Genomic DNA, 21936 nt, shown 5'->3' on the forward strand with positions numbered 1-21936 from the left:
CAGTGAGTCACTCTGCTGCAGTGGGAGACGTGTTCCATCATCACAATAGATCTGATAATGGACACGCTTTGACTCACAGACGCTACCCTGCTGCCATAGATACTCACTAGATCACCATATGTATTAATCCACTGCTGAAAATAGTCCCAAACAAATGTAGTCCTGTTTGAGCAGCATTTGTTAAAGTGCCGAGATGTTTTAGACTCTGAGCAGTATTCGTAATCTAAATATTGAGAACTGCAGTGTTGGTTTTGGTGTTTTCATTGGCTATTCTGACAATAATGAAAGCTAGAATAACATCAGCCTTATCCTTTAAAAGTCTAAAGTAGATAGATGTCCTCATGCAAATAAACATAGAATATTACTTTTGCTTGCTTGGGTAAAAAAAAGTCCCAGGAGTCCTGCATACTTGGTGGCCCCTAGGGGCCTCCTATGGATTACACTTCACTTCTGACACTATGGCCTGACTGAGCTTAAGTTGAGTCGCCTTTAGCTAAAGTTTCAGACTGTGTGCACCCTGTGGCCTCTCTGGAGCAAAGTTGAACCTCTGCACACACACAACCGGCCCTCACGGGTCACAGATGGGGGAGAGGGGACCCTCAGGAGAGCGCCTACATGCATGATCGCATGTGGATGCACTCAAATACGCACACACATGCGGGGAGCTCTGAGAATGTAGGTGACCCACACTGTGGCGGGTCAGCGTCTCACCTCACTCCTTCCCTCCCAGTGGGATGAATAGTGGATGATTCTCTTTCTCTGTGAAGAGAATGAGAGCCGCTGCATGCGTTAGAACCTTCGCTCCTCCAGAGCCCTGGGTGACCTAATTAAATTAGTGAGGTGTTCGGAGTGAATGAGTCTAAGCTCAAAGACTTCTCACACGCCGGGAGTAAACAGCAGCTGCCACTCTCCATGTATGTGTGTGTGTGTATATGTCATCATAAGCTATATACTTAAATGCACTAAAGACCTCAGTGGGAGTTATAGGGGGTCTGCAGCATGCGTGTGTTTGTGCGTTTGCGTCTCAAGGGTCTCCTTTGGCCTCTGTTGAGGGGTACAACATGCGTAGGTGTATCCATTTGTGGACTGTGGGGCTCTCTCAATCTCTTCCCCTGTGACACACACACACACACACTGGGCTGTCAGGGCCTGCAGTACTCCATCAGCACACACCTCCACTAGACCACCTTAATGGGACCAATCCAGACTGCTGCAAATCATCCGGAGTACATGCTGAAAACGGGGGAGACGGAGGAAGGAGAAGGGGGGAGGAGGGGGGCAGGCGAGAGGAAAAAGATATAGGAGCAGGAAGAAATGGTGGTTTGAGATGGTTTGAAGAGTGAAGACAGAAAGAAAGAGAGAGAGGGAGGAGTGTATCGGTGAGGAAGGAAGTCAGAAGTATGATTTCAGCTTCATGTGATCGCCCGGCGGGAAGATTAAGTTTCTTTGTGGAGCTGTTTTTTAAAAAATCTGGTTGGAGGCTGAGAGAAACCTAAAATACTGTTAATATTAACCAACACTGTTCAAAAAATACTATTCAAGGTGGAAAATTATGCCATTCTTTACTGCTGCAGAAAATCCTCCAACTTCTTCCCATTTCACAGACCTGCATATATGTAGAAAATATCATGAGAGGCTAAATAAAAACACATTAGCATATAGTAAATGTGAGTGCAATGCAGTGGAATTGTAAATGCACATATAATTTTAGCTGCAAGTCACATTTCCTTGGTTATTTATTCCATTTCTGCACCACTACCACGCTTTTAAAGAAACAAAAATCTACAAAAGAAAGCTGCACACAAGCCAGGTGACATATGGTTGGCTGGAGAGAGAAGAAAGCAGGTAATGAAGAAAGGTACGTAGAGGTGGAGAAATGAGAAGTAGAGCAAGAAGGGGAGGCACAAGAGAGCGAATACAGAGCTAGAACTCACTTCTAGTGAATGTTTGGTGGAGTCAAAAGAAGCCACAGAACAAAAGTTCTGAGCTGGAGATGCAGGAGCCGGAGCATAAAAAAATAGAAAAAGAAAAACAGGAACAAGGATGCAAATGAGAAAAAGATGAGGAAGAAGAGAGGGGGGGATGTTTGCTTGAGAAAAGTTTCTGTTGACCTGAATATGGCTGCGTCGCTCGGCTTTGTTCAAAGAAGTCTTCCCCCGTAGTCGGTTAGTTAGTTCTAGTTTCACTTCAGGACGCAGCTACAAGTTTCAATTTAATGTGAGCCGCTCGTCTGCTGCATTGTATTCTATGGAATGCATTGAACGCAGCAGGAGTGTAGCAACAAGGGAGATGAAGGATCTGTGTGTGTGTGTGTGTGTGTGTGTGTGTGTGTTTATGAGAGACAAACACAGTGTGCGTCTCTCCCAGTGTGTGTGTCTACGTGCTCTTTGCAAATGCCAAGGCGTCCAGCGTGCCTCCATCCCGCGTCTCGCTGGTTATCCAGGGTGTGATATGTACTGGATGTGACACCGACGCTGCAGCATTCTGGACCGCCTCCGGACAAGAGGATGAGTGTGTGTGTGTGTGTCTGTGTGTGTCTGTGTGTGAGTGATGACAAGGACACAGTTACCTTCAAAGTCCCATGATACCAGCTAACTATTCAAACAAGGCTCTGCATCCCTACCTGCTGACTACCTCCTCCCATCTCTCTCTCTCTCCTAAGCCTAATCACTTTAGCTTTACCTTTCTCCTCGCCACCTCTTTTCCTCTCATCCCTCACCCTCCCTCCCTCCCTCCCTCCTCCGTCTCTCGCCATATGGAAACTATTACAGCCGTTGTCGTTTCTCACCACCAACATTCCTGAGGGCTTTCCAGTGCTCACTGACTTTACATCAACCTTGTGCTCCCTTGCTTGTTCACACCGCTCTTCATAGCCGGCTTATCGCTCATTCTTTCTTCGCTCTTTTTTTCTAGTTTAACCATTAAACATCCGCCTTTTACTTCCTTATACATAGACTGCTGTTTTCGGTTTTTCATTTTTTTTGCCACTGGGATGCAGCATCAAAAACTTAAAAAAGCAATTAGATGCTTTTCTTTTACCTCCGTTTTGGTCTCCACCACCTCCTCAAGGACATATTTAGGTCTTTATTTGCTAGATTCTCTATTATAACTGCATTTCTATTGCAGGAGCTGTACCCAGGGACTTTTGGAGGAACTTGGTGTGTTTTTACCACAGTCACCAACATCTAAATTAAGTTACGGAGACATTTTACCTTTGACAAGTCAATAATTGGAGAGGAAGTACTTTCTGAAAGTTTAGGAACTTTTGGAGCAGTGACCAATGTCTAAACTAAAGTTACAGAGACGACGTTTTACCTTCAAAAAGTCAGTGCTTGGAGAAGCCTTTGGGGCGAAGTGTGCAGTGGTGAATGTTTCTGATTGGTCAGTTTCCCCATTTATCACCATCACAATCAGCACCAGCATGACTTCAATCTCTTGCTGCTCACTTTTGTTCGCTTTTTCTTTGCTTCATATGGCTCCACCCTTTACCGTATAGTCGTCTGCGTTACTGCCACCTACTGGACCGGACAGTTTATTGTATATTAGTGCACAAAAATGATGCTAATTCATTTGCAAACAGTCTGAAGGAACCGTTCATTTCTCTTTTCTTTAGAAATAGTTTTTTACTTGTGGTTGAAAATGACAGTGTACTTTGAATGTCTGTATCGATGCTGCATTGATGCCAGAGATGCTGTTTTTGTTTTTTGTTTTTTACAGTTCCATGTGTTTTTTTGTTTTGGCTCCTTTTCCCAAATTCACTTTGACATATTTGGTATGTTTGGAATCTTCAGGATCTCCACTAGAATTTAAAATAAGATCCTGTGGGTTTGAGCAAAGTTTAGCTGCCCAGCGTTTGTTCTGACTGACTGACTCACCAGTGAGGCAGTGCAGTTGAAGAAGCTTGGTTTGCAATACAGAAGAAGCTTTGTGTTTCCATCCACTTTTTTTTTTTTTTTGGTCTAACCAAACTGATGATAATACGATAAAACAAAAGTTCTCCGATGGAAACCCGGCCTTGTAACTTTCACTCTGCCTTTTCCACTCTTCTCTGAACTCACATCCATTCCACCATTTCATCCATAATAGAAATGTTCAGAGGTATCTGGGCCATGCCTTTTAGAGAGAGACTCAAACTCTCATCAATTTACATTATAGCTCTCTCTTCCCCCTCCCTGTCCTCTCCTAACCCTTCTCTGTCTCCTTCTATCTCATACAAATGTATCCCTATCTCTCTCCAGCTCTGTACACACAGTCAAAGACCACTTTCTGCAGCTCTTCTCCAGGGTATATGGTTCTTTAATGAAGACAGTAATAATGATTATGGATATTTAAAAACCGTCTGTCTGCCCTGTGCACTGATGGAAGCTGAAGCTGCTGTGTCTGCATGCTAGAAGCCCTGTCAGATGATGCAGAATTTCAAATAGCTTAATTATAAGCATTGATTATTACTTCCTAAAACAGATTAATGTGACAAATAGCGTGTCAAAGGTGCAGGGATTAGATGATTTCTTTACTTGTGAAGCCGCAGCGAGAAACAAAGGAGTTTCTACTTCATTTTATTACTGTTAGACTGATATATCGTGAATGTATAAAAGCCTGACCGTTGCATTAATTGAGTAAGATGTAATAGGATGACCTCGCGCATTGATGTGGGTGCAGATGATAATAGTGTTTTTTGAAGCAAGGCCTCAAGTTCAACGTGCAAAATGGGTTTCGAGCAGCTTGCGCACGCAGTGAAAAGCCCCTTTCAGTTCCAGAGCTGATCAAACATGAGGTCAAGATGAAAGAGCACAACACGAGTAGAAATCTAAAAGCTCCTGAATCTTTTATTGTAAACGTATCTGATTGAGCGGCAGGCAAAAGATGTAGGTAAGACGTGCCGAGCGCAACAGGTCAGTTTGATTGAACCGCTGTTCCTACAAATACGGTGTCAAAGACGGATTGCACATTAGGTGAATTCATGTTTTCCGTACTCGCGACCATATGTTTTACATTATATGTTGTTGGTGTTTCTGGGCTGATTGCTCCAGCAGAAGAGTGGAAAGTGATAGCCGCCGCCGTCCTCTCTCTGTGTGGGTGCTCTGCGAAAAATCTCCATCGTAGCAAGTGATTTAATCCAGCGCTGAGGCTTGAAATAATATTTTCCTTCAAGTAGGTAAAACAGTCTGTCACTGGAGTGAGATAATTTTACATTTCCAGATCTTTTGAATCATTTTATTCATACCTGAGGAGCTTTTTTTTCTACTCTTCCAAGCCTTTAACACTTATTTAATCGGAAATTCATTAAATTGCATTGGAGGAAAAATTAATTACAGTGCGGCTCAGGCTGAAAGTTTCGCTTGTTTCATCAGAGGCGAGGTTTGGAGATGTGGGCTCGGATGACATGTTCAAAATGGACGTTTTCCGCCCCTGTGTGTGTGTGCGTTAGCTCATTGTGGCGCTCTTTGGAAAGCACCTCTCCAGTAAATGAGGCCCAGCGGATTTACTTCAGACAGCTACTAGATGGCCTGCAGGTGTTGCGGCTCAGTGGGTGTTGTGTGCGTGCACGCTTGTCCTATGGAGTGTACGTTCGCCCCGTAGCCGATCGGTTTGCTGCTCTTTAGCGTGCATGCCTCCTGCTGCGCGTCTGACAGTGTGTGTACATTAAAGCAGGATGGAGGGTGTGGGTTGTGCACTCAGAGCCCCTGTGTGTGTGATTACGCTGTGTATACCATGAGATTAGTGCGGACAGCTTTATGCGCAGGGCCCGCCATAAATCTCCCCCGCCACAGAACCGAGCACCGCCGTCGTTTATTATTCTCTAATAGATCGGTCCTTTGCTGTCTCTCTGCTCACTCCAGGTTGCGGTTAGCTCAAGGACAAACCCCCCTCTGAGGATGGGGAAGGTCAAAGTTTAGCAGAGGTTCGAGTAAAACCTCCCCTCTGATTTCATTTTCTTTTGTGCTCTCTGGCAACTTCAATGTCCTTTTTTTATTTCCTCCTGTTTTTCTGCCCTAGCCTTGATTTGTTTTTTTGCAATCTGTCCACGTTCTTTGCTTTCTCTTTTGTCCTTATGTGTTTGTTTTGATGCTTTATCACTTTGAATCCCACCTCGTCCTCTTTCTTTTTCTGGATTTTTCCTCTCACGGATTCGTCTGCCCTTCCCCTACACTCCGTCTCCCCTTCGGTTTTCTCATGTTCGCACACATTTCGCACACACCCGAACCCTTGTCCTCCCTCCTCCGCCACCACCGCCGGCTGCACCTGTGTGCCCGGCTTTGGTCTGGACATGGCTCGGGTTGCCGCTGTGGAATCTGGGAAATGTTGAAGCTGTCCGATGTGCCGCCCAGAGCAGGTAGAACTGCAGACAACATGCAGACGGACAAGAGCGCAGAGAACAAAAGCAACGCACATGGCCAGGAGAAGATACCGCTGCAGGGTTTTCACCTAACTATGTGATCTCAAATGTCAGCGTTTGCGAATTTTATTGGGAAAGTTTTGAAGTTAGGAGGGACTGGAGGAGTGGATGGGGGAGGATGGGAAGCGGGAGGTGTAAGAGGTCGGTGGGGAGGTCGGGGAGACTGACACTTGAGTCTTCTCAGCTCAGCTCGGGGGTCGCGGCGGGGCGACGCTTGGGTTGAGAAAATGATGTTTCTGCCCTCATAAAAGAGCTTCAGAGAAGAAAAGATTGGAAAGCTCACCCCTCCTCTCCTCTCCCTCCCCCTCCAGCTCTCCTACTCCCCCCTCGGTGTCACCTCTGGCCCCCTCCAACCTCCCACGCCATGTTTCAAAGTGTGGCCACATGAATGGCGCTATTGTTAACGGCTGAGAAAAAGGGAAGGGGAGAGAAAGAGAGGGAGAGTGGACAGCGAAAAGAGATGAGAGAGGATTAGAAAAAGAGAAAAAAAAAAAACCTGCAGACACTCCGAGACAGAGAAGAGCGTCTCTCAAATGTGGCCAAAAAGAAAAAGGGAAAACGTTGCTGCGACTGAATGGGATGATTTATTTAGATGTGGTCACAGATGAACTCCATAAAGTTGTTTATAAGTTCACCTCACTCCACTTTTTTTCCCCCTCTCGTCTGTGATTCTCCGCTGGAAGTTTTACAACATTATGGCAGCTGTGAGATTCACGAGGCTCGCCAACTAGCCTGCACCTTCTGACCGGACTTTAAGGGGAAATTTAATACGTCCACTTCCAAATAAAACACAGCGTAAGTGATTGTATATTACTGAATGCAGTCCAGGTCTGTTGACAGTGAAGGCCTCACCAAATGACAGGGAAAGTGGGAATTTCGAGATAAATGCGCTATTTTTCTCCAGCGTGATTAGATTGGAACAAGGTCTCGGTTACACCATCATGTTTGCAGTGCACACACACACACACTATCATTCTCTCACACACACACCAGGTTAACCTGGGTTAACTCTGCAAATCTGACACCCTGAACATGGAGCCCATCAGAAAATTGAGTTCTGTCGCAGGAATGTGTTCACTCTTCCTTTCTTTTCACCTCGATGTTTTCCCCCCAATTCTTCCGTGTTGTATTTCAAGATCTTTTTTGCTCTCCATGGGGTCTTTTTCCTTTTTTCTGTGTGTTTTTTCCCTGCTTGTTCACCACCTTTCTTTGTTGCTGCTGCACACCTTGCCCAACATGTTACATTTTTTCTCCACACCCCTTCCTCTCTCTCTCTCTCTCTCACTTCACTGATTTCTCCCTCTTCGTTTCTTTCTGTCGTTCTTTTTTTCTTCTTCTTTCCAAGCACTGCACCTGCCCAGTGGCATTTTACCTCTTACACTATCCACGCTATGTGTGTGTGTGTGTGTGTGTGTGTTCGCTGCCATTCTGCATTGCAGCTCAGCTCTGACTCAGGGTACCATCAGATACCACTCACAGAATGCGTCATGCAGGAAGCAAAAGGTGCTTGTGTTTTTAAAAAAAAGTGTGTGTGTGTCAGCCGGTTTCAGTCTTCATGTTTAGGGAAAACTGAACCTGGATGTGGGTGGATGTGCTCGGGCAAATCTTTTGTGTTTAGCAGAAGGGCATTATTTGTATGGGCCTGTATGTGTGTAATAGATTTTTTTTCAGCTTAGGCTTTGCTGCAGAAGCCTCAGGAACTACCACCATGTTTACAGTTCGTACTCTATAAATGGCGCGGGTGCATGTGCTCGCCAGTCTGAAGCCGACAGGAGGGTGAAATATGTGTGTTGAGTGAAGCTGAGTGCCTGCCTCTCCAGTATAAGTATTGCCTGATAACCCCGAGTGACCTGGGTAATGAGAAGTGGAACAGTGGCTTCCCAGCAGGCCTCTGGGCCCGCCTCAGCTAAAGCTCCTCTGCCACTCAGTTTGCATTCTCCAGTTCCCCTCCGGTGTGCGCCGCCAGCCAAACACGGCAACAGATAAAAGCTCACGTCTCAATTTATAGCAGGTGTGAGGCTGTTTGCTCACAGCGCTAAGAGGTAGCTGGAGCCTGCTAGCCTGCTCGGTGGATGAGGATGGTGTCAACAAAAGGAGACAGAAAAAGAACCGACTCCTCTGATTTGCCCTGGGTAGCGACAGTATTTTTGTCTGGTTACACAGTGTTGCTCTTAGAATACAGCACTAAAACCAAAACTAGTAAACATAAGCCTGCAAGACCTGTTGTACACTGCGTGGCCAGTGCTAGCCTACAGAGCTAATTCGCCGCCAGGAGTGTTCCCATGATGTAATTTTCTGTGCATTTTGCATTCTCATATCAGAAAAGTTATTGGAAGGAGCAATATTTGAAAAGAAAACTTTCATAATTATGTGGGAATCATACTAGAGATATATTACTTATTACATTTTAGTTTGTTTCCATGATTTTCTTCCATAATCTGTGTAAATGAATCCTACAGTTCAGCCCGGCTCAGCTTGATGTTTCCTCAGCTCAGTTACCAATAGCTTCATGGTTGCATTGAGAAGCTGCAGAAATGTTACTTTTTGGTGTAGTAAATGGAAAAAAAATCAGAATTTTAAGCTTATATTTAGTTAATTTACTACACATCGCATGATTTTAGTTAAGTGATTTGGGGAAAATCTGATCTTTCGTTCAGCTCCTGGCTCTGATTAATGATTAATTTGAGGTTTAAATAGTTAAATCTGTCTCGAACTAAATTGCTGTTGAACCACCTCAATCTGTACAACTGAAGTGCTTCATAATTAATTGTCACAAAGTCAGACACAACCTTGATAACCACTGATTTGGACGACGCGTCGCTGAAAGATGAACAACATTTCTTTTAATTGAACAAATGAAACTGTCACTTGTTGCTTATGTGACAGCGGCAGGATTTATTTAGTCCTTTTTTTGACAGTACAGTTATGTAACATCGCTCATTGTCTTCGTGTACTTTGTGATCTTGCATTGTTTACTTTTAATACTCAAACGGTTGTCTGACAGCAGAACAGAGAGAATAATTAAGCAGGTTTTAGTGCGGTGACTCCCATGTGTTCATGAGGATTTGTTGGAAACAGAAACAGCATCTGAGTCAGAGGTAACAGAAAATGGGCTCCTTAACGTTACAGGCATTTGCTTCCTCCCACATCCACATCAAAGTGTCACTTAAGATTCTGTGAGAATGCTAACAGTAGAAAAAATCCAGCAAATCTCCTTTTCCATTCGAACTGGCTATAAACACTCTACCTCTTCCTGTCAGTTGTGACATTTATTTTAACCTGAGATATAGTCGCAGCCGGCGTGCATCCACGACTTTCTATCTTCCCACTGTTAGCCAAGCAGGCTAGCACGGCGCGTTAAAGTCATCGTAGGCCTCCGGAGCTACGGTGATAACTCGCATTATTTGGCCTTATCAGCAAGAGATGGCCCTGTGCTGTGAGGGGGATGGCAGAGTCTGAGTCATTTGTTGAGTTTATGCCTCTCTGACTGCTGTGTTTCATGTTCTGAGCTCTGCCAGCTCTCACACTGCAGCGACGCTTTCTCACGTAGGCAGAATTTATTTCAATTTTCATGTGAAATGTTTCCTCAAAAGTTGCTCAGGAAAACCATTTAAGAGCATTAAGGCCACGCAACATCAAAGCTGCTCACCGGAAGCCGTAGTAATATCACAATAATGATAATAAGCGTAGTTTTGTGGAATTTAGCCCGCTCCTGTTGGATTAGAGTCACTGCAGGCTGCGGGTTTTCCATACATGACAGGTGTCAAATTGTCAGTTCGGCTGTAAACAAACAAACAGCACATCCTTCACAGCAATGACAGGCTGACATCAAGGCAGCTAATTAGCAAACTAATTAGCTGTACATACCTGAGATTTGGCACCGGCAGCTTTGTTGTGCTGATCTACAGCGATAGTTGTGTGCCTGTTTCTTCCTCCACGGACATGCCTCAGTTCTCACTTCCAAATACGAGAGCTGAAAAAGGAAACCGAGCTCAGAGGGAAAATGTGCATCGCAAAGAGAAAGTAAATGCTTCTCTGTTGTTTTATCTCTTATGCATACATTCACATATGCGGAAGTCTTTTTGTGTGCATTTGCTTGCAATGAAGTGTGTTTGAATTCTGTGTGGCTGAAATATAATGTTTGTCAGTTGGATCAGAGTTTCTTTTTGATATCTTGAGTTTAACATTTAAATATATGTGTGTTTAGTAGAAATACCTTTAAATGACACATCAGTATCATTCAAAATAATACTCTCCTTATTTGATACAGGTATAAAAAGATTAACTTTGCATATGACCAGCGACAACAGATGGAAATGAAGCTCTCGGGCTAACTCGTGATTCATTTTTACTTCTGTTTTCTGTTGATAAATGAGCACTATCCCTGTCCAAAAAAAATAATTCATGCAATGAAGTGATCTAGGTCAAAATGAGTCATTTCTAAGATGGAACACGCTTTATTACTTCCACTCCTCCTGCTTTTGCATACATATAACTGCTTTGGTATATGTTAAGCGTGAAAGTGAATAAGATTTTGCTCACACAGAAATGTCCCTGAACTCGAGGTCATTTCTCTTTGGGAGTTTATGACAGAAAAGGACATAAATGAATGCTTTTCCAATAGCTAAATCCTTTTTTTTGGCCTTGCCAGTGGTTATTTTCCCTGCGTGGCTCATCAACTGGTGGTTTATATTTTCCTGCGTTTTTCTCCACCACCTCATAGGGTCAACAGGGGATTGCGTGAGCTGGTGTGGTAAAAATTTATTTGTGCAGTTGACTGCACAGCAGTTCCTCTGTAAATGCACCTGTTCCCTGTGAAGGAGAAAAGATACGAAAGAAGTCGGAGAAACGAGAGAGCGCTAAAGGACCCATCTGTTGCTCATTCTGCAGCGTGGACAGGTGGCTCTGAACTGGTTCATAGAGACTTTAATTAATGATTCTCTGCCTTTTCCTCTCCCCTGGCTCCTCGCTTTATTTCTCCTTTCTCCTGCTTTCCTACCTCCAGGTTCAGGGACGACAAGGGCTACGTTCTGTACCCTCAGATCGGGGACCGGCTGGACCTCATCTGCCCTCCGCAGGACACCGCCAGGTCCACGCCGGAGTACGAGTTCTACAAGCTCTACCTCGTGTCGTCACGGGAGCAGGCGGACCGCTGCGAGGTGATGGGACCCCCCAACATCGTGCTCACCTGCGACGAGCCCAGCCGCGAGCGTCGCTTCACCATCAAGTTCCAGGAGTTCTCGCCCAACCTCTGGGGCCACGAGTTCAAGAGCATGCACGACTACTACATCATCGGTGAGTCGAGGAACCGGACCAAACTGCAAATTAGGAAATGAGGAGATTGTCTTTGTGTGTGTGTGTGTGTGTGTGTGCTGAGCCTTACTGCAGTGTGTGGGTGGTGGTGGTGGTGGTGGGGGGGTTGTTATGATTGCATGGCTGATTTCTGATTGTGCTTGAGTGTGTTTGTTTATTTCAGTGATGATGGTGCTGATTGGGCGGGCGTGTTTAGAGTAATTAGGTTGGAGGATTGTGTGTGATCCGGGGCCACAGGCGGATACACCACGCTGCAAAAAGTGACCAGATGTAGGTTTTGTCACATTTTGGGGGTCTTTCTGCCCAAACAAAATCTCGCGGCAGCTGCAGATTTTCCCGCTAAGTTTCATTCCTTTCACCGCTGTGGAATTAAACACACATCAGGTCTCAAAAGAATATTTCACTCTCAATTATTTTTCGTTTCTTGCAGCGTCCTTGGGTTCGCCTCTTGTGTGGGATTTTGTGTTTAGCGAAGTGTGGTTACAATTGTGCCTCGGTGTCATTTCTAAGAGTGCGTCTGTCATTGCCATGTCTTTGTCCTGCTCGGCTGCCGTGCTGGCCTCAAGCCTGTTTATTGTTACTGCCAGCCTCGCCGTGACCACAAACGGCGAAGCGCAGTTTGTTTTGGTTTATTCAGAAGGTTTGTTTGGAGTTAGGCTGCTCGGAGACCCGATGAGGTCATCAAGGCGAGCCAGGCCAAGCGGTTGTATCGGACGGAACAATCTGCAAGCAAAGGTCGTGCCAACCGAAACCTATGGCTTGTTTTTAAATGCAGCCTGAGAGCCAAGAGCATTCGGCGCTGCACACAGAAAAAACATTCACGTGCATGTATGTACACACAATCCCACACGCCCACAAGTTTCCAATACAAACACAATCACTGTAAAAAAAAAAAAAAAAAAAAACACCTCAGGAGTGAGCGAGTGAACAGCAGAGACAAAAAGAGAGAGACCCTGTTTGATTCCCATAGCTCTCCTCCCACGCACCTGCGAGCTCTATTCACTCAGGTGCGCAAATGCTCTTTTCATTTCTTCTCGTCTGCTGCTGGAAAAAAAACAACAACCTAAAAACGATAGAATGAGTAGAGCCAGGAGGAGGAAGAGGAAGCTGGGACAGAGATGGAGAGACAGAGGTAGAGTCTGAGAGTGAGACAAAGAGAATACGAGATCTCTGCAAGTCTGTGAAGTCCCTCTTGCCTCTTTGTGTTCTATATTTGTTTGTCGGGTTTCAGGTACACTCGGTTTTCGCTATCGGTCCTTAAAGCCGTCGTGTTTGTGAAGAGAGGTGAGGCACTGGGCATGTTTCTCCTGCGCCCTGCATCAGTATCAGCATACAAGTATTTCTCACAGATTAGATACGAGGAGGTGAGAGAGCATGCGGTGGTGCAGCAAGCCATCGTGTGTGTGTGTGTGTGTGTGTGTGTGTGTGTGTGTGTGTGCACACCCAGGGATCCAATGATCCAGGAATTTAGGCCTGATAAGGAGAGAAGAAAATTAATGCAATCTGATACCCGCTGATACCCGATTCAATGACTGACAGATGTTTAGCAGCACAGCCTGAACAGCCCTAAAATATAAGAAACCACCACTTACAGGAGACATTAAACAGAGTCTCAGATGGTTAAATTTAACTACGGTCTTGATTTAGAATCCTTCGGTGCACCGTTCTATACTGTATCTTTTAAAGCCTGGTAGGCACTCACTACTGTACAAAAGCTCACAAAACATTTCACTTGATGTGGGCGCAGCAGCTTTCTCTACTGGCGACCTTCTAATTACCCTCCTGTTGTCCTCATTTACAGTCACCAAAAAATATTGTTTCCTTGTCTGAAAAACATTTTTAAAAAATCAGCAAAAAATGTCCCAAATTTCTGAAAATTTGCAAAACCTTCAGGAAGAAAATTCCAATAATTCCTTAAAAATTTCTCTCAAAAAATTTTATTTAAAAAAAAAAATCCCCCAAATGTGGCAAGAAAATTCTTGTAAATATATATTTAAAAAATAAGTAAAAATCTTCCAAAAATAACCTAAAGTGATTACATATAGAACATTCACCAAACAAAAAAATCACCTAAAATCCAGTGAAATTTGCTGGATTTTGGTTAATTTTTTAATGAATGTTCTTCAGAAACACTGTTCACATTTCTTTTTTCCACCAAAAAATGTTCAAAGTTTTCCCAAAAATGTTGAAAATGTGGACATCAGAAGTTTCACTGTGAATATATATTTTTTTCCACATTTTCTAACTTCAAAGCGGGTCAGTTTTGACCCACAGGACGACACGAGGGTTAATTCTAATCATGATTTTAGTGCTGTCCATATTCAGATTTCACACAGGAAAGCATAATGTAGGATTAGTTCTTGCTTAAATGTCCAGAAATATGTCAAACACAGCACAGCACAACAAGCTTGAATGTTGATTCGTCATGTCGAGATTGCATTAATCCTACAGTCACAAAGAGTCCTCCATAGAAACGTATGTTTTGACTGTTGGCAGCTACTTGACGACATACCAGTTACGCACAGTCACAAGAGGGTTGCTGTTTTAAGGGAGAGTTCAACTTTGTTTTCTTTCTCCCTTTGTGCAAACCACAGGATGTTCAAAGTGCCCAGTGTTCAAATATCAGCCTCCGTGATGGAAAATCTAGTGATAATGTCTCCAACACACCTAGTCAGCTGCTTATCGAGCACAACATACCGGCGAGTTTCAAAATCACAGCAAAATAAGCTATAAATAACCACAACTCCAGATGTTTCCTTTGTTTTAGTGCAAAAAAGTGTTCTGAAAATTTTCACATTCAATTAAATATCTTTTTTAAAAAGATTATGAACAAACTGAATTTGTTGGGAAAACAAATTCAATTTCAACAACATTATGCCTCAGTTCATCATTCACACATTACAGATCACAGAGTATCGACAAAAGTACAAAACTTCTAGTCACAGGTATCTGGAACTGAATATGTAGTGTTTTACTTTAAAAAACAACACACACAAGACAAAATAGTACAAAACTGAGACACAAAATGACAAAAGAACAATGAGCAATCTTGTATTTTACTCTATGATCAAAACAACTTGTCATGGTGTAGAAATTATTTTAAATTTATAGCTTTACAATTTGCAGTTAATGTCTTCTCTTTAATTTTTACACTTTGAGGGCCGATTGGACCCTCTGGAGGGCCGGTTTTGGCCCTTGTTTTAAAGTCTCTCCTAAAGGATGAGGAGGACCAAAATTAGAGCTCAGTGATGTGCAAAAAAATCGCGGCTATTTTTACAGATCTTGCATTTGCGATATGAGTCCCGATTTTAGTGGGAGCGGAAGTTTTCACATTTCGTGTTCACCTACAAAAAAAATATATATAAAAATGATAATGATGTGATTTTTGCTGCGGTCTGAACAGAACAAGCATGTTCTCTTACGTCCAGAGAATATGGTTTGTAGGCTCCGGCGCCGCAATGTTTCATTTATAAGGCTATATTTCAGCACATTTTTATCTCCATCAGAAACATCGCAGCTCCCACGAATTGGATATTGCACTTGGCTATCGTGCAGTTTCAATAATATTTGGATTTATTGTCCAACTCTAACCAGAATCCCGTAAGTGTAGAGCCCCTCGTTTCCCACAAGCTCTGTGTAGCTCGCCTCTCTTCTTTACCCCCACCTTACAGCCAGGTGTCCAGAGACGGAGACACTTTTATCTCCACGCACAGACCAGACTGATCGATTGACAGCTCCAGCCTAATCAATGACGGCAGCAACGCAAGGTCACACCGGCGCTCTCACTTTCACCCAGGTTTACTCACACATTTGAAGGGGGAGAGAGAGGGGTGAGGAGACGGGGGAGTAGCTGATCGCAGGGAGCATTCGGTGCTGATAACTTATTGATGACATCCGCGGATCGCTTGTGTATCGGCCTCTGATCATGTGTCCTTAATGAAGAATTGCATGGAGTCTCTCGCCGCAGCTTCTGTGTACTTAACGAGGCTGCGAGATAATTAATAACTGTTAATCCTGCTGCTGATTTAGAGCCACGTATCTGCTGTAGCTTGTCTGCTAACTGGCCCTACTGGGAGGATCTCGTGCATACCGAGCATACTGTGGATTCGTCCCTGAATTCAGTTTGAATAAATGCATGTTTGTGCATGTGTGCATAAAGGCACCAATGTATGCAGAAGCCTCGGGGAAATCTTGTTTTAATTAACCTATAGCATAGCGGGATTTAATTTGCACGCAGCAGACTGGGCACACAGGACGAGCGTACGTATGGGAGAGTGGCAGGCTGGTGGAACAGCAGGCGGAAACAAGGCAGGGGAGGTTAATTTCAAAGTTAAACCCACTACAGATTACCTGTTACTTGCTTAGTCCTCCTGTCGTCCTGCGGGTCAAATTGACCCGTTTTAAAGTTTGAAAATGTGGACAAAAATATCTATTTTCACAGTGAAACTTCTGATGTCCACATTTTCAACATTTTTGGGAAATTTTTGAACATTTTTTGGTGGGAATAAAAGAAATGTTAAACATATTTCTTTAAGAACATTCACAAAAAAAATCAACCAAAATCCAGCGAATTTCGCTGGATTTTGGTTGATTTTTTTTTTGTGAATGTTCTTAAAGAAAATATGTTTTTTCTGATATATATGTAATCACTTTAGATATTTTTAGGATTTTTTTGAAAATATTTACAAGAATTTTCTTGCCACATTTGAGGATTTTTTAAAAATAAAACTTTTAAGGAATTATTGGAATTCTCTTCCTGAAGGTTTAGCAAATTTTCAGAAATTTGGGGATTTTTTTTTTCTGAATTTTTGGATCTTTTTCAGACAAGGAAACAATATTTTTTGCTGCCCGTAAGTGAAGACAACACAGGAGGGTTAGTTGCTTTTGCGGTTTGTCGCTGGTCAACACATACTAAATCTCTGTTTTATTAGATGTTCTCATTCTGATCATCAACAAGTAGCACGATTGATGTTTTCAAGAGGAATTAACGTTCGATTCTTGAGAAAATCAGACAAAAAAAGAAACTTACATGAGACTCTGCTCTCTCTAATGCCGCACAGCTGCCACTGTTTTGTAATCACATTACTTGAAACCCATTAAATGTAATTCTTTACTTCCACATCCTGGGGAGAGGAGAGAAAGAGCGGGAAAATGGATTAGTTCTACTTATTGATGGATGTTTTCATTCATAACATGAGGTCAGAGTTTATATAAACCCATTTCTCCGTCACTCTCTCGCTCCCTCTCTGGCCTTCTGTTTTGTCTACGTCGCTCTTTCAGCTTCTCCGCCCTTCTTTCTCCTCGTCTCTTTCACCATTTAAATCCTGCCACAGAGAGAGAGAGAGAGAGAGAGAGAGACATGCTCAGTACATGCACTCAATCTGCAGATCAAGCCTTTCACTGCTTTTAATGAATCATTCGAAATTGGGCTTAGTGCAACACGCACACAAACACATGCACGCTCAGAGGCTACATCATCTGAATGAGAACGTCAGGAGGAAACCATCTTCTTGCAGCTTGAAAGACTGGCCCAGGATCCGTTCATGTTAAAGGGCCAGTTCATTCAGCGTCAGTGGAACCGTGTTACGTTCTCGTTCTGTTTGCTCAGGTGTGGAAAGCTCTTTTCACATATTTGCTGATTTTTATCAGACGCGATCAACAACACCTCCAGGACCAGTTCCCCTGTAAATCTGCATAATCCACTGACCTCACTGTGAACTGTTTTTATGTGGAGCAACAGTCAGTCCTTGTAAAACCTGACTGGCAACGTGTATTGTGGATTATGCAGAGCTTTGTGTAATTTCGGTGAACGTGTCCTTAAGCATGCGGCTTTCCGGCGCTGAATTTTTAACGACATGGTGCAGACTGTGTTATTTTCAAATGTTTGTCTCCCAAAAAGAATCAGTGTGATATTAAAATGTATTTACAGAGAAGGATGAGGAAAGAAAATGATCATGTGTGTAACTAGACGGAGGGTTTAAAGCAGTTTCTGTTCATTTTTTTTGCTCACTGTGGGCTCAGATTTCACTGCAGTATGAAGTTCTACACCTTTATGGAGACAACAAAAACTCCAACATGTCCTTTGTGAACTATAAAATGTTATAATGCTATAAATCATTAAAACAAACAATCATAAAATACATTAGAGTATATCATAATTCCTTAACTTTGATTTTTTTTGTTGTACAAAAATGCAAAAACCATGAAATCAACATGTACTACATTATTTTTCCAGGGTGTTAAAAATACTGCGTAGTAACTGCTCTGTGTAAACACAACCTGCAGTTCAGCTGAGTAGTCAGGAAGTTTTGTTTTGTGATTGTTAGTCATTGGTGAGTCACTCCTGGCTTCTGCACTGAAGAGCACCAAATGTCTTGTTGTTTACAGAATCTGGTTCAAAGAAACAGTTTGTTTTTGGCTCAGTTTTAAATGACACACGTGGAGTAAAGTGATTTTGATGAAAGATCACGATTTTGAGCTCAGTTTTGGTTAATTTCCACGATGGAACTGCATGTGATTAGTTCATGGACAGTTTTTACAGTTTCATGCTCTGACAAATGGTGTAGTTTTGATGGTTTTAAATACCTTTCAAGCCTTACATCGGTGCATTTTGGGGTTCAGAGGGTTAAACATAGTTGCCTGTAATTCTCCAAATATTAACCCTCGAGTTGTCCTGCAGTCAAAATTGACCCGTTTTAAAGTTAGAAAATGTGGGGGGAAAATATATATTTTCACAGTGAAATTTCTGATGTCCACATTTTCAACATTTTTGGGAAATTTTTTGAGCATTTTTTGGTGGAAAAAAAGAAATGTTGAAAATGGTTCTTAAGAACATTCATAAAAAAGAAAAATCAACCAAAATCCAGTGAAATTTGCTGGATTTAGGTAGATTTTTTTTTGTGAATGTTCCTAAAGAAAATATTAGAAGTTTTACTGATATATATTCAAACATTTTAGATATTTTCTGGATTTTTTTTTGGAAAATTTTCTTCCTGAAGGTTTACAAATTTTCTGAAATTTGCAGAATTTTTTTTGCTGAATTTTTGGATTTTTTTCAGACGAGGAAACAATATTTTTTTGATGCCCATAATTGAATACAACAGGAGAGTTAATAATATTCTTTTGAGGTTAAGTGACGGAAGTGAATCCCAGAAAGATGCAAGGAGGCCGAGAAGGAGGGGAAAGAGTGCGAAGAAATTTTAATATATACTTCACGTGTTCGGGGATGAAGGGATCAAAGTAAGAGGGGGAAATAAGATGACAATAGACAGACATGGATTTTCTGTTTTGTGCGTGGCTGATGTGAATGAGATGTGAGTGTCAGTTGATACACAACCACTCCATCTCATCTGCAGGGTGACACTGAAACACAGCGGCCACTTTCCATCACCGCCGCTGCCATCATGGGACTAGGACACACACACGATGGAACAGCAACGTGCAGTGAATGATTGCAGGCTTCCAGTCAACATACATGTGACCTCATATGTGACTGATCTCTTTCCGTCTTTCTCACACACACACATGCACATGTCAGTAATTTTCCTTGGTGCTCACCATAACATATGCACGCTCACATCGCCATACACAGAGGCTTTCTCATAAATGTATGCACTGACACACACACGGGCCTGTGGTTGAAAACGCACACAAAGTAGTCTCGAAATAGCTCGCACACCGAAACATATGTACGCTTACACACAAAGTTTGGTCAGATCTGTCGTTCTGAATGGGTCAGCCGCCGCGGGACTGCAGTGTTGTTGTTGTTGCACACTGAGACAGATGGTGTGAGTGTGTGTTTGCGCACTTTTAGGGCAGATACAGGTATGAAATTGCCTTGTGTGTGTGCGTGTGTGTGCCTATGCAGCCAGCAGGTGCATGTATAGATATGTAGGATGGACATGAAGGCACTTTTGTGTTTGCGTGTGTGCATGAATGGCTCCCAGTGGTGTGTTTATGGTGCAGGGCCCCTGGGGCTTTGCAGAGAGCCCGGTGCTTGCAGTCGCACAATGGCAGAGATAAACAACCCCACCCTGCTAATATGAATAATAGAAGAGCAGACTGGAGCCTGCAAACCCAGAAAAATGTGTGTTTGTGCATGTTTGCATGTGTGTGCATATGGATAAGTTTGTGATTTTTTGTGGGAGGGTTAACAGCGGGTTTAACGAACGTGTGTATTTTGTGCAAAGCCACGGCTTGTCACCCTCCATTCTGCACACTTTGTTTCCTTTTCTTTTGATATTGTATTCCCGTTCTGTGTCACTGTGTATATCTTTCTTCTCTATATGCAGCTGTCTTTATTTTCTCTTCTGGCTCATTTTGCGTTTGCAGCCTTACAGCATTCAATGGAAAGTTTTCGGTCGGCGTTTCTGTGTGCAGCTTTGGACAGGGTGGGGCTACGTGTGTGTGGTCTAATTGTTGGACAGCGCAGGGGCAGGCATAACGCGTGCAGACAGCAATGTCGAAGTGTTCAATAATGCAGAGGTACTCACTGGTTTATTTATCAGGGTTAAGCTGAAATAAATGACACAGAATCCAGATGGGGGAGAGGGAGGGAGGACGAAGAGAAGTGGAGACGGAGTAGAAGAGTGAGAGACAGATGAAGAGAGAAAGATGGAGAACGACAGCGAAGCAGCGAGGAGAGGGGAGGAGGACAGACAAAGGAGGAGAGGAAGCGTAGAGAAACACTGCACTGCAGCCTAAATGAGCTGCACCTCTCTGCCTGTTACTTTATGATTCCCCGTGTGCAGACGTGCATGGCCGTGCGTGTGCGCCAAGCACAACTTTGTGACTGCAGTGAGTAGGGCGAAAAATTGAAGGATTGAGGGAACGAATGGAGGGATGGAAAGCAGCTGGGTGAAAGAGGTGGGGAATCCAGGGACTCTGAGAAATCTATATCTCCTGAATATTTGATCAAGTTTAAGCCCTCTGATTTAAACCTCCTGCCGGGCTGTAAAGCAAGCACAGACACAAGGGAGAGAAGAGGAAGACCTGCAGAAAGGAGGAGGAGCAGAGGGTAAAGAGGGGAGAAACAAGATGACCACAGTGAGGGGATTCGGGCAGGGGTAGGGGTTGTTTTTGCACAGGAACGGAAATAATTGCATAGCATGGCATAGCTGGAAAAAGCTGAATTAGTTTAACCAGTAACTGAAAAGTCAAATCAGGATTCAGCCACATTTTATCTAAATTAGGCAACAACCTCCTCATCCATTTCTGCATGGCTTTTTAAGGGCGTGATATGTTTTATTTATGTACTTTCCTCATCAAGTGAGAACCAGAAATCCCACACAGTGTCAGTCACTTGTACTAACTTTGTGTAGTTCTGATGATTCAGGCTGGAGATCTTCATCTGGCAAGCTTCATAAATCTGAATGTAAAGGTTTAGAAAGTGAAACACTGTAGGTTATCAACAGATGGCGGAAGCAATTTCAACTGAATGCCAAATAATTATAAAATTGTATCACTTGTCAATAATTGCATTATTTATAAGTAATCAAAAACAAATACTTTGGAAATGCATACTAAAAGACAGAACCTATGTATCAGCTCAGTGCAAAAACAAGTGAAAGCATCTATGTTAGAAAACATGTGACCGCAAAAAACTCCAAATTGAGAATACTTGTGCTTTCCAATCAGCCTTTGTTTTAAAATAATCTTTCAACATCAGGATTTTTATCAGTTTTGAACCTCTGGGATGTGTCAGTCATGTCTGAATCATGGAAAAGCAATGACAGAGGAAAGAGAAAGTCAGATTTGGATGCAGTCTGGAATCAAATCGGGACTACCTCGGTTAATGCATCGTCCTGACAGTGACGCACAGAGGTGAGGGTGTGATAATATGAGGTTGCGTTTGTGCAAAAGGTGTGCAAGAGATAACATTTATCTATGGCACCATGAATGCCTGTGCTAAATTTCAAATTACTGACTGACAGGATGACTCCTAGTCTGAAGATGCTTGGCAAAAGAGAAATATTCATCATGACAACGAGCCAAAACACACTGCCAAAAACCACACAAGAGTTTCAACAGAAGACAAAAGAGAAAACTACAAGAGCAATTACCCTTCTGTTCTACTTCGAAGTGATGCAATTACTAGAAGGTAATGCTAATTTTAAATAATTTAACAGTTTGGTGTGCAAAAATTCTGCAAAAAATACAGTTTACAGATTTAATTTCTTCATTACAACTTAAAAATACACACCTTGAGTCGAGAGCTTTCCCATCCT

The 21936-nt window shown here is 42.9% G+C and overlaps 1 protein-coding gene across 1 annotated transcript in view; it reads left to right on the forward strand.

Moving 5' to 3' along the window:
• Positions 1-21936, forward strand: part of efnb3b (ephrin-B3b) — an 85430-nt gene that overhangs the window by 27421 nt on the left and 36073 nt on the right. The window contains exon 2 of the mRNA XM_022194020.2: positions 11403-11692. Within this exon, the coding sequence (XP_022049712.1) occupies positions 11403-11692 (290 nt within the window). The remainder of the gene's footprint in view (positions 1-11402; positions 11693-21936) is intronic.

The sequence above is a fragment of the Acanthochromis polyacanthus genome, chromosome 23 (genome assembly GCF_021347895.1).
Source record: "Acanthochromis polyacanthus isolate Apoly-LR-REF ecotype Palm Island chromosome 23, KAUST_Apoly_ChrSc, whole genome shotgun sequence".
Classification (NCBI taxonomy): Eukaryota; Metazoa; Chordata; class Actinopteri; family Pomacentridae; genus Acanthochromis; species Acanthochromis polyacanthus.